Raw genomic sequence first — 13732 nt, 5'->3', positions numbered from 1 at the left:
TGTATTTTGTAAAAATAAATGTAAATCAATTACCAAAAATTTATGGTTTTTTTTTAATTTAAACAAATTTTCTTGCGTCCTTTGGCTGCCGCGATCCGGACATTCCGCGGATGTTCCAATACGTACGTTCACTGAACGTACGGATTTGCCATCCTGCAGACGTCCACCTAAGGACGTCCGTAGTACTCCCAAATAAGGACGTTACCAGGACTTCCAATTAATTGCGTCCGTAGGACGTCCTCCAGTGGACGTCCCTAAAACCGGACATTAGGACATCCTGGTGACGTACATCTGCCGTCAGAATAGGACGTCCCGATCGGCCAGCCAGGACGTAGATGGGATGTCCCTGGGACGGACAAAGGCTAGTAAGGTATGTATGTGCTATAATCTTTTTGTTTAAGGAAGGCAAGCCAGCATATGCCATCCAATTTCAGGGGAAAAGCAGGACTCTGATAAAATGAAAACTCAACTTAAACGGAAGTTAGATAAGTTGGAGAAGAAGAAACTAAACAAACAAAGGAAAAATAACAGATGCCAAGGTAAACTTTGATTTCGACAAAAAAAAAATAGACCTTCAACTAATTTTACTTTTCTGTATTATAACAGATAAAAGAATTCTAAGAGCAATAGGTTAAAAAAAATGTGGAATTGATTGCGAGCTTGATAAACCAATTAAGAAAGAGAATAAAATCAACATCACAAACGAGAAAGAAGTTGGTTGAACGCATCGAAGAACAAGAAAAGAGAAAGGAACAACAACAGAAAAGGGATAAATCAACATTAAGAAAACGAAAAATGAAAGGAAAGCATAAACTGAATAAACTAGCGAAAAAAACAAACTTATCGTATGAATTGCCGATATTGACATGGATGAGCTGCCTCGTGTTCCATTATTTACAAGCCGTGCCATGATAGTTTTGTATAACAATACACTGGCATGCCTTCAATGATCCGAGCGGAACTCATTATTTTCGTTCTTGCCACGTAGGTCTCTATTTATGGTTTTGCGGCATATATTTTTTTTATTAAAAAATGTGCTTGTCTTAAATTATATATATATAATTTTTTTATTATTTATCAGTGTATTAAGGTGTACTTTGGGTAAAGCATGCCCCTCGTCTCCGGGATTTCGCATGGAATAAGGATATCAGCCTGGGGGGAGGGCGATACTAGGACTGGAAACGCCACTAACGAATCAAGGGCAAATCAAACACTGTGTAAAAATAAATATAACTTTTATACATGAGCTGTGTAAAGGATAATGCGTGTAATCATGCAAAAAAAATATAAATATGAAGTCAAACAAAAAAGTTATGATGGACTGATTACACGAGCAATTGATAACGTGGTTTGGCCACTAACGAAAGGTCAAGAGAATGTGCAAAAATCAAAAATATATATATAACTTTTATACATGAGCAAAAAGGTGAAATTGTTAAATGGTAAAAAATATAAATATGATTAAACAAAAAAGTTTGATGACTTTTTTACTGCAACCTTATATTACGTTCACGAGACGATTGGATAACACAAAAGGTAAACACTTGACAAACAATATTAATAATATAAGAAATGCGTTTATACGAAATCCAACCAAATTCCCTTAACGCAAACTTACAACACGAGAATAACCTTACATAAATCCAGAACAAAACCACACAAGAAATGTGAAGAGCACTTGTCAAATATAACCGTTCACGATCAAGCCGTCCAGCTTAGACAGCTCTTCCGGCAAGCGCCATCTGGCTTCATTACAACAACATTTAGAAAAGTATATATAGATAATAATAGGATGCCATCTGGCGCTGGAAATCAAGACTACTGTTTTTCTAACTTCAATAATAACAACATGAGCATTCAAGAAGAGGAAACACGTCACCTAGTGCTGAACTTTAGAACTACTTATTTCTATTTGGGACTAATCGTTACACGCCATCTCCTGCTCCCCCGGAGGTTTGAGATGTCGAAGCAATTGTATTTCTTTGATTAGTGCTTAAGTCTAACTTAATTGGCCATAATGAAAAGAAAAATTGGAAAATCTTAATCGTTATCCCACACAAAAAAAAAACAAGCAAAAAAAAACAAAACAAAACAAAAATCAGTACGATTGACACGAAACACCATTATTTTAAAGTACTATTCTGGTGTCATTTCTGTCAACAAGGTAAATAGGTTTCTTGTACATGTTTTCTGAAAACGTAATTGTGTTAATTATTTTTTTTTTTTGTCTTTTAGTTCATTAAAGGGACATACTATGTCTGAACAATGTAGATGTGAAGATACTAAGAGGAACGAGGAGTTAGGCAAGATAGGTACGTTGTTCGTCAACTAGGTAAATGCATGTTTTTTTTTATTTTTCAAAATGATTTGGCTAATATTCTATGAAAAAAGGCATGGTGTTTAGTAGGAAATCCATTTTGAAAAGATGGCAATGTCTTAACGATACAGCAACAGCGCCAAAGAATCTCTCATTTGCATCAGAACGTGGATCGCTACACTTTCAGTTGATCGTATTTGTTTCTGCTATAATATTCATGAGCGTTTATTCGATCATTCTAAACTATGACATGTGTTTTCTTTTGTTGTTTCAAATATTTTAACCTGTCCATCGTCTGCCTAGATGAAGCTTTCTCATCGTAAACATTTTTTTTTTCAGAAAATGAGTCTTCTGGAAGAAGAACTTTTGCCACCGAACGATTTGACATCAAACAAATGAATGTATACTTGTGAGTATTGACCAAACAGATGTCGCGGTTCTTCATTAATCATCAGTCTCATATTTAATGTGTTCGAAAAAGAAAAACTTCAAATAGTTGGAAAAATGCCAACGTTAAAGACTGTATTGGATGGTGACGTGACGTGACGTGACGTTACGGCCATCATAACAGTTCCGACATTTGTGTCACATGGGGAAGAGAAACATTTTGACCCGTAATGATGCATCACTCGTGTCAATTGCACTAAAACCCTATAATCTTTTTTTTTCTTAAAATCTTTTTAAACATACTGAATAGTAAAAAATGTCATTGAAAATATTATCCTCTATTTCTGCGGCTCGAAAAATCTTTTCTCGTCCTGCGAATGGTATTATTTTAAAATTAATTACACACCTGATTGTTACATTGAGTTAATTGTATTTTTTTTTCTGTATCACGATACGGCGATTTTTTTTCCTACTTCGTCTTACGCAACTATCTTCAGCTACACAATCATGGCAAATGACTGTCAATGGCATTAACAACCCATGATTACTTTGTAATTTTTGTATTATTAATTATTAGGAAACATTTATACATCACACACATTTTATTACAACTGACACATTTACATAATTGACACCAGAAACATACACACACACATGACACCAATTACACTTTCTGCAACTATTGGGTATTAAACCCTAATATTCGGCATAGCTTGCCGATACTCAACCATTGAGCTATAGTCACATATAATTTCAGTCTCGTATACCTTGAGTCAACGCACGATCATTTTGTATAGTCAATGTTTTCTTCTTGCTATGCTATTTGCCAGTCTGATCAGCGACTGTATAACTATCATAGCTTATTTGTAAAGCGTCTGGCTGCGGGTATCAACATACTAAGGTTGAAACCCAGTTCGATGCTCAACCTTGGACTAAATTCACACATGAATTCTCTCTTCTATAGCTTGAGTCATAATATTATTATATAGTCAATGTATCTCATCTCGATATGCTATTTGTTAGTCTCCTTTCTTATGGTGTAAATACCGCAGATTATACGTAGAAAGTCCGCTTTTGACTTCAGTAATTGCTCACACAGGAATAACACAGTTTTGCACACACAATCAGATTGGTTGAGCACCAAACTGATCTTGGTACTTTTATCTCGATGGTTTTCACCTGTTTCACTTCACGTTGAGGGGAAGCACACGTGCACTGTGGGAGCTTGTGGTAGTTCTCTCTATGGATTAATGCAACGGTTTATTTGTATCTGGACTGCTGGAACTGCCGATTGCACAACCGCCAGACTAATATTTGAAATTGCTAATTCTTCAATCGCGGCTGTTACATCATTATTGGATCCCAATTCTTCGTTTTTTTCTCCTGAAAATGAACGAAAACCAGTAAATAAAAGATCTATGTAGTAGATCAAATTGTCCTAATGATAGTATTGAATAAGAATAAAAAAGCGAGACGAAAAACACAACAACTTAAACGATAATCTGGGAATGAAATCCCAAACCGAATGCTGACCTATTGAAGCTAAGAGGATCATTGAAGGAATTATCACCAAGTCTGTTGAAGTTGTCCATCATGACTACTGCTGGCGATGACTGAGGCAACGGAAGGTCAAATTTGGCTTCGATTTCCCTTAAACTAGGCGGAATGATGACCTCAGCGCGAGTTTCCGAGTATTCTTCCTCTGCATAAATATTGGCAGCGGTGCCCAAAAGAAGAATAATCAATCCGCACACGAACAGTACCTAACGCACGGAGAATTCTTTAGTTATTGCGAGTGACAAAATTCTTCGAAGACCCACTTTGGCAATCCAGCGTTCACCAGAAGTCGATGGGACAACTTGCAGATAAATCCACGCAGGCGCAACACAACAAACTGCCGTTCCTGAAGTGGCACCCACCAGACCTAAAACGAACTCGACATTCGGAATGCAGATACCAACAGACACCAATCGACATTTATATTTTCTTTTTCATCTTATTGTACTAGATTTCAATAAACTTTACCTATTATTAAGGTTGCCGTGACGATTATGAATGTCAGGATTTTGAAACGGAAATCCGAAAGTGAGCCGGTTGTTCCTCCTGACATCCCGCCACTAGTTTCAGACGTCTGAAGGGATTCCTCAACTTAAAAAACAAACAAAAGCAAACACTTTGGCATAACGATTACATCATCAATGAATTAACGCTTTACCTTTCCATACACTAATGAATGAAAGCTTGTCCTGCAGGGCAAAACACACGACGGAAAGCTCAAGATAATCGATAGCAGGAATCCCACTTTCATAAGGTCAGTTACAAAAGACGGCGCAAAACTTATGAGGATATTGCCTAGTCGAGACAAAATATGACCCAATGAAATTCGTCAGATTTTCCTAGGCAAAAAGTTTACAATATGTTGACTTGCCAGTAAAATGCGTATCCGCAAAGGCTAGGTAGCCAGCTATTCCTACCCCCATGTACATAAAAGTGCACAAATCAATGGCTGTCGATATTACTCGATCCATTGCTTTTAGGGAAGGTTCTGGTATACTTCGAACACCTGCCTATGCATTTAAAAAGCTGATCATTAAATCTGGCATTCTCCTTGTCAATTTAAATATTTCCACTCACGTTTGGCATCATAAAGCCATGGAAAATATCGGTACGCATTGGAGTACACCCCCCATTTTCCATACTTCAATATTTGAAGACATTCCTTCGGTTAGGCCCTGGACACCAGCCTCAAAGAAGGACTGAAAAAAAAAAAAAAAATCTGTCATAACTGCACTGTTATTTTGGTAGCATACTTCATGTAGAAGGATGCATAAAACATAATTAAGGGCAGGGAATCATGTACATGCTTTCAAAACCAATAACATGTACTACATAGCCACAGAAACTGTTGACACTACATCCAATGTTTCAATATCTCTCAAGAGGCACAGAGGTATATGATGAACATGCCATTTCCTGTATGATTAAGTTATATATTTTAGAACCTTATGGAAATAATATCACTGGCATCCAGTAGAGAGCTTACCTGCCATAAGAATAAGTATTCGTGCTGACTGCAAGGAGTAATTTACACCTATTTTGATTAATATTTCTGGACCGAGATCGCCAAGTACAACCAGATAGGCAATGCAGCAGCCCAGATAATGGCTATTTCCTCATTTCGCCCTTAGATTTTTATATGTTAAGGAAATGCTTAAATATTCGGCAGAGATAGGAGTTTCGGTTTGACAGTTTTTATTTTAATTATTGAAAAAATAGCCAAAAAGGTTGCGCTAAGCACTTGACTGACATACTAGTATCCTCCAGACCTGCCCCGATGGAGATCATATTGCTGTACTATATGATCCCCATCTCGCATCAGCTGATAGCTCTTACATCTCTATTCAGTTCTGCATTGGAATGGGGGCCAATGATTGGTGGACCAATCATTGTGGGTGCCATCATCATCATACCAACGCTTGACGTTTCGAGTTGTAATTGCTTACAGACTCTTGGTACTAGTTCCCAACATTGGGAGGGTACCATACCCAGTCATTGTTCAAGTGCCGCTACGTTAAAGATGTTCACGCAACTATTATATACCGTGAATGACGACCCCAAACCATGTTGATAACGCTAGCGGGCATTTTCCGTCTTAAACTAATTCTCATTTAAATTCAGTGAAACTATTGCACAATGTAATAAATGAACTGTATTCAGAAAATAGTGATAAACAACATCCAAGGTAATTATAAACAAAACACTTGAGTAAATGTTTAAAATTTTCAATTATTATGTAGCACTCACGAATTAGGGCGTGGCATCACGCACCGTTAATGACATGCAAGAATACTCCATATCACCTTGCGGCCGATTTTGGCACTAGTGCATTCATGCATTGGCTTGGTGCTATTCTAGTTGTGAAGGGAAAGTAAGTTAAAGCTAATGTAGGTTTGTCATTATTTATTTTTTGCATTCATATCCAAACGTATAAGTAGCCCTGCATGCAGCTCATCGCGTCTGTTGGGCCATAATACTTTAACAATCACGGTTTCTAAATTTCCGCTTTGGAAAACAATGACCTTATGCCACATTCCCAGGACTTATCAAGTCTAGTTGATAATGGTTGTTCGTAATTACAATCCATTCAGTTGTCACCATGAATATTCCACAAAGGATTTTTTGAACGTTAGTTACCTTTTGGGTTATGCGTTAAAGATTGAGTCTACATGTTCAGGTATAATACATATGCATATGCATGCAAGTATATACATAAAATACATATGCAAACGTTGAATAATCAAAGAAGTTTGATGTTTCACGCTAGCGCTGTAGCGTACTGGCGCGCTAGTAATGGTTTCGTTTCGCACACACATTTATTTCATATTTTAGATTACTCCAAAAGTATAAACTCTACGTAAAGACAAATTCCATTTTCATGTTCCTTGAGTAATTTTTAATCAGAATCATCTATAGTTATCTAGATTTAATGCTATTATTTTTTAATAGGAAAAAATTTTAAGCCCGACAATATAAGCGCGGGCTTATTTTTTAACCCAACTTTATCGTTTTTTACGTTTTATTAAAAAACTTTGAGTCCCACGAGAACACAATCCTCACAATCGTGATCTCCGTTCAATTCTGCATCGAAACCATGTATTTAAAGCGAAATCTAACATTTTGTCAAAATTGCTAAGAGAGAAGGCTATAGCCTTCTCACTTTTGTCAAAATCGGAAAAAATCGAAATCTCACGGAATGCGATGAAAATCCCACAGTATAACCCTATTTTAACGCGGATTCAGAAAAAACCATTTGTTTTATTTTCAAGTAAGCCGTTTTTGAAATAATCGTAATTTAAAGATAAAGTCGGGCTTATTTTTTTAAACCCAACTTCCCCGTTTTTTACGTTTTATTAAAACACTATGAGTTCCACGAGAAAAACAACCCTCATATTCGTGATGCCCGTTCAATTCTGCATCGAAACCACGTATTTAAAGCGAAATCTAAAATTTTGCCAAAATTGCAAAAGTGAGAAGGCCTTCTCGCTTTTCCATTTTTCCTCAAATCCTAGATTTCATTAAAAATACAGTATTCCGATGCGAAATTAATCGCTGATCATGAAAATGGGGTATGTTTTTATATCAGACTTCTATTTTTTGAATTAACCCGTAAAAAAACAGAAAGTCGGGCTTATTAAGTCGGGCATATTTAGTCGGGCTTAAAAATTTTTTCGGTCAGTGTATAGACAATTAACTAGAAATGTGACCGGTAGATGGCGATAGAAGTCAAACAGAAAAAAAACCCAATATTTTTTATTTTTATTTGGGTAAAACGGATTGCCGTATTGCCATATGTACTCTTGTTTTTGGTTAACGATATGGATGCAATTACATTCAATGAGCGATGCCTGGAAGATGACTACTACTACACATTAGTTTGCGATGATTCCTCCAGTGTAAGTTTCGGTCAGATTTGTGCTGTTTGTTCTTTTTTTTTTTTAGTTCTTTATATTCACTTCATACATAAATAGGTTGACCAAATATTAACGGAATACAAACACAGAGTATTACGTTGTCATCCTGATAAGAATCCATATGACAAGTCCACTACTCAGTTTCAAAAACTTCAGGTAAATAGATTCTGCACATTAACCAAGTAATGTGATAGATACAGTTAATTTCTGGTCATTCCAACAGGAAGCTAAGGAGGTGCTCTGTGACCCAGAAAAGCGAAATGATTATGGCAGATGGAAAACAAGTGGAATAACAATTTCATACAAGCAATGGATTGTCATAAATAAACGATCTACTGCCGTAAGTATTATATGTGCAACATCAGGATGTCTTTCTATGTAGGTTTAAAGTAAAATAGATTGAAATATTAAAATTAACACAGGTTCTCCACTGGGCCATACCAAAACATGAACAAAAAATGCTACGATCAAGCAGTAGCAAGTCAGAGATAATAAAACTGAAACAAAGTAAGCTTTCACCTAAAATTGGTTCACAATATTGTTCATACAATTCCATCCTAGAAAAGTTTAGGAACTATGAAATATGAAAAAGAAAATCTTTGAACATCTGAATTTATTTTACTAGTGTATTCAATATTGACTGTTGCAGTTGTGTAATATTAACTCGATGAAAAGCTGAATAAAATATGTGCATATAAAGCAAGCATCTTTCGAACCGTTCGGTCATTAAGTTGAATGCTACTTAAATGGGTTCCAATCGACATTACTTGTGTATTCTCGATCAGGCACTGGCATTTAAAGATGCACTTCTAGTTCTTCAAATGCTAATGCCCAACTAATCTCACCAAAGAAATACAATTGAAGTAGGTCAGTTTACTTTGTTCAACAACTTAGCCAGCTCCAGCGCCAAAGAAGTAAAATTAGGCGCAATTGTAAAGAGCTCGCATTGCCGACAGACAAATTAATCACCTACTGAATACTACTGGAACGGATCTTTATTTCCTAAGGTTCTGCCATAATTGCCAATGATTAAAGTTACATGAGAAACTAGCACAATGCGCAAGAGAAGCTAAAACACGTTTCTTGAATTAGGCTTCCAATTCCAGCGCCATACCAATTTTGTGACCTCCTTGGTTGAAGTTTTTCAGATCAACCATTGACGATAGGGTAATGGTAACACCTGAATACGAAAAAGAATAAGCCTCAATATGATTTAACTTTCAGTTACAACGTACCCTGGCGGAGTTTTTGCTGATAGCCAAGGCCAAGCTGGGAAGCGTTATTGATCTTGGCGCGGACTGCACTGTCGTTATCTAACTGGTACTTGCAACCAATACCGAATCGGGTGGCATTTGAACCGGCAGTCCAGGCAAGTTGGACACCTGTTTCTAGATTAGCCCGAGTACTACCCTGCACCGAGCTATTACACAGAGGCGCCAGTGTATTATTAGACAACAACGTACGCCACTCAAAGCTACTACACCGAAGCTCCCGCCTACTATACCACAAAGGCCCCTGAGTATTACACCACAACCTACGCTTCTCCGTCTTACTACACTGAGGCCTCAAAATATTACTCAGCTCCGAGCTACACAACAACTGTGTCGTACTACACCACGACAGAGGCGCCCAAGTACTACGTGGCTCCAACATACTACCCCGTAGCTGCCCCGTCTTACTATGCTGAGCCTGCATACTACGCTGAAGCCCCGAAGTCTTACGCTGCTCTAAGTTACTACCCAACGACTGCTCCTTCGTACTACGTGGAACCTAGCTACTACACCACAACTTATGCTGCCCCGTCTTACCACACAGAGGCTCCTCAATACTACACCACGAAGGCTGCTGAATACTATACCACGACTTACGCCGCTCCAGCCTATTACAGTGAGGCTCCTCAGTACTACACTACAAAGGCTCCCGAGTACACAACATATGCTGCGCCAAGCTACTATACCGAGCCTCCCAAGTACTACACCACAACATACGCCGCTCCAGCTTACTACACCGAAGCTACCAAGTATTACTCAGCCCCAAGCTACTACCCGACTGAGGCGCCACAATACACCACCACGTATGCTGCTCCAGTTTATTACACCGAAGCTCCTGAATACTACACCACAAAGGCTCCTGAATACTACACGACTAAAGCCCCGGAGTATTACACACAGAAGGCTGAATACTACACCACAACGTACACTGCCCCGGCTTACTACACTGCAGCTCCCAAGTATTACCAGACTGAGGCTCCGCAATACTACACCACCAAGGCGCCGGAATACTACACCACAACGTATGCTGCTCCGAGCTACTATTCCGAAACCCCCAAGTACTACGCCACTACCTACGCTGCCCCGGCTTATTACACCGAGGCTCCGCAATACTACACCACCAAGGCTGTTGAATACTACATGACGAAAGCCTCGGAGTACTACATCAAGAAAGCAGAATACTACACCACAACTTACGCAGCTCCATCTTACTTCACTGAGGCTCCCCAATACTATACTACAACGGCCCCCGAGTACTACACCACACCGTATGCTGCACCAAGCTATTACACTGAGCGTCCCAGGTATTATTAATCGTAAAAATACGTTGTCCGTCAAGCTCAATAGTTAAAAATAATTAGATCTTGTTTTATTATTGGCTGCCCTCGTTCCAAAATGAGTATTTCCCTGCATTGTGTTTATGCAATAACTAGTCGCCCCATACGCATTTGGTTTATACCTGAAATATTGAATACAGCTATTATGTCGTTACTCAATCTACGTGTTTTTAGTTTTTATTACATAAAGCGGATGAAGGCGATTTTAATTAGTGTTCGTACAACATCGTAATTTCTGAACAGACTTGTGCATTATGACCTTTGTGGGAAATATATCATGGTTCTTCGTAAAATTGCAATGAATTTATTTATACAGTCGCTTAGCACAAAGTCGCATTTATTCATTGCGTTAGTCCACAAGCATTGTTGAGTTGTGGACTAACTTCCACAAGTTGTTGTGTTTAAAATGTATTTATCTTTCGCTATTTAATTGAATAGCAAAATGAAATGTAAATATTTTTTCCAGTTTGCATTTACACAGTGTTGCAATTATTGCCCTCTTTTGTCTGTCATGTGTTCCAAGTGCTGCCATCTGTCCCCAACTTTGTTACTTCACTTCCTTTTCCATAGAGGTCAGGTCGAACGGGAGTCGACCTCAGGCCTCTCTTTCACTTACTCTGGGACTCGGGATTTGGCCCGAGATCCGACAGGACGTTAAGAGGGGGCTCTGCCGTTGGCTGGCCGCCCTCGCGTTAGTCCTTAAGAAGGAGCTTTGCTGGATTGCTGGCTTCCCTTCGCGACGTGAGTGTAAATTAGTATATGTGTTGTAAGTATTGTGTGTATAATTGTGTTGAATGCCTTGTTGTATGTGTGTGTATGAATTGTGTTGAATGGCTTTGTTGAATGTCTGTGTTATAGTGTCGTGTACGTGTCTTGAATAATGTGTTTTGTATGTATAAATGTGTCAGTTTGTTGGTATAAATGAAGAAACTGTAACATTTGGTGTCAGAAGAGGGATCTCAACAGGCCATCGAACGACTTTTACAAAGTCGCCTACATCGGACCCGCGTGCCGCGTGCGTGGAGACAATTTCGACTTGCCTTGGCGCCGCCATCTTGGTCTACCCCTTTGAGAATGCTGTCTGGAAGTAGTAGTTGCTGACATCGGACGAAAGAAGTCCAGAAGGTGATCGAGTTGCAACGTTCAACAACAGAACCTGTTAGCGATCACCTTGGGAACCTTGAAGAGGACACTTTTCCCGAATTTTTCGTGTATGATTTCGAAGTTTTCAAAATGTTATATTTTTGTATCATTGGCAAACTTCGAGTCAGGAAAGGCCGACTGTTACAACTATTGCCCTCTTTCGTCTGTTGTATTTTGATTTGTGCTGCCATCTTGTGTTTGACGTCATAACCATGTTTGTCACCCTTCCACCCCTAGAGGTCATGTCGAACCTAGTCGACCTCTGGCCTCTGTTTTATTCAGTCTGGGACTCGGGATTTGGCCCGACGTCCGACAGGACGTAAAGAGGGGGCTCTGCCGTTGGCTGGCCGCCCTCGTGTAAGTCCTTAAGAAGGAGCTTTGCTGGAAAGCTGGCTTCCCTTCGCGATTGTATTGTTGTATATAGTATTATGTGTATGTATTATGTCATTTGATATTTTGTATGTCGGTGTTTTGTGTAATGTCCCTGTGTAATTGTGTGCCTAAATGAAGCAAACTACAACAACAGCTAATGGCTATTTCCTCATTTCGCCCTTAGATTTTTATATGTTAAGGAAATGCTTAAATATTCGGCAGAGATAGGAGTTTCGGTTTGACAGTTTTTATTTTAATTATTGAAAAAATAGCCAAAAAGGTTGCGCTAAGCACTTGACTGACATACTAGTATCCTCCAGACCTGCCCCGATGGAGATCATATTGCTGTACTATATGATCCCCATCTCGCATCAGCTGATAGCTCTTACATCTCTATTCAGTTCTGCATTGGAATGGGGGCCAATGATTGGTGGACCAATCATTGTGGGTGCCATCATCATCATACCAACGCTTGACGTTTCGAGTTGTAATTGCTTACAGACTCTTGGTACTAGTTCCCAACATTGGGAGGGTACCATACCCAGTCATTGTTCAAGTGCCGCTACGTTAAAGATGTTCACGCAACTATTATATACCGTGAATGACGACCCCAAACCATGTTGATAACGCTAGCGGGCATTTTCCGTCTTAAACTAATTCTCATTTAAATTCAGTGAAACTATTGCACAATGTAATAAATGAACTGTATTCAGAAAATAGTGATAAACAACATCCAAGGTAATTATAAACAAAACACTTGAGTAAATCTTTAAAATTTTCAATTATTATGTAGCACTCACGAATTAGGGCGTGGCATCACGCACCGTTAATGACATGCAAGAATACTCCATATCACCTTGCGGCCGATTTTGGCACTAGTGCATTCATGCATTGGCTTGGTGCTATTCTAGTTGTGAAGGGAAAGTAAGTTAAAGCTAATGTAGGTTTGTCATTATTTATTTTTTGCATTCATATCCAAACGTATAAGTAGCCCTGCATGCAGCTCATCGCGTCTGTTGGGCCATAATACTTAAACAATCACGGTTTCTAAATTTCCGCTTTGGAAAACAATGACCTTATGCCACATTCCCAGGACTTATCAAGTCTAGTTGATAATGGTTGTTCGTAATTACAATCCATTCAGTTGTCACCATGAATATTCCACAAAGGATTTTTTGAACGTTAGTTACCTTTTGGGTTATGCGTTAAAGATTGAGTCTACATGTTCAGGTATAATACATATGCATATGCATGCAAGTATATACATAAAATACATATGCAAACGTTGAATAATCAAAGAAGTTTGATGTTTCACGCTAGCGCTGTAGCGTACTGGCGCGCTAGTAATGGTTTCGTTTCGCACACACATTTATTTCATATTGTGACGGGGAACTGCGGGGAAGCCGATGTAAGAGGGTAAGAACACTTGAGACA

General features: G+C 38.7%; 2 protein-coding genes and 2 pseudogenes across 2 annotated transcripts; 2 read left to right on the top strand and 2 right to left on the bottom strand.

The window, feature by feature from the left end:
* Nucleotides 1–3889: 3889 nt before the first annotated feature.
* LOC130697197 (putative sodium-coupled neutral amino acid transporter 10) lies at nt 3890–8053 on the bottom strand (annotated as a pseudogene).
* LOC130697191 (J domain-containing protein-like) lies at nt 8021–8863 on the top strand. The gene is made up of 4 exons (XM_057520187.2): nt 8021–8157; nt 8233–8331; nt 8399–8515; nt 8598–8863. The coding sequence occupies exons 1-4, from the start codon at nt 8080–8082 to the stop codon at nt 8760–8762; spliced, it is 459 nt and encodes a 152-aa protein (XP_057376170.1). The 5' UTR covers nt 8021–8079; the 3' UTR covers nt 8763–8863.
* Nucleotides 8864–9152: 289 nt separating this feature from the next.
* LOC130697196 (voltage-dependent anion-selective channel-like) lies at nt 9153–9570 on the bottom strand (the record flags this gene model as incomplete). The annotated part of the gene is made up of 2 exons (XM_057520190.1): nt 9153–9355; nt 9411–9570. Coding segments are annotated over 2 exons (252 nt in total), but the record flags the coding sequence as incomplete, so codon positions are not given.
* Nucleotides 9571–9572: 2 nt separating this feature from the next.
* On the top strand, nt 9573–10760 carry LOC130697194 (DNA-directed RNA polymerase II subunit RPB1-like; annotated as a pseudogene).
* The last annotated feature ends 2972 nt before the right edge of the window (nt 10761–13732 follow it).

Source organism: Daphnia carinata, unplaced genomic scaffold (assembly GCF_022539665.2).
Source record: "Daphnia carinata strain CSIRO-1 unplaced genomic scaffold, CSIRO_AGI_Dcar_HiC_V3 NW_026453039.1, whole genome shotgun sequence".
Classification (NCBI taxonomy): domain Eukaryota; kingdom Metazoa; phylum Arthropoda; class Branchiopoda; order Diplostraca; family Daphniidae; genus Daphnia; species Daphnia carinata.
This window is presented reverse-complemented; position numbering and strand designations above follow the sequence as displayed.

What these genes read in the sequence shown, in the direction of transcription:
- LOC130697191 (XM_057520187.2), top strand. Translation starts at nt 8,080, where the DNA reads ATGGATGCAATTACATTCAATGAGCGATGCCTGGAAGATGACTACTAC. An exon ending in TTTGCGATGATTCCTCCAGT is followed by an intron (nt 8,158 to 8,232) that starts GTAAGTTTCGGT and finishes ATACATAAATAG; the next exon opens with GTTGACCAAATATTAACGGA. An exon ending in CTCAGTTTCAAAAACTTCAG is followed by an intron (nt 8,332 to 8,398) that starts GTAAATAGATTC and finishes TCATTCCAACAG; the next exon opens with GAAGCTAAGGAGGTGCTCTG.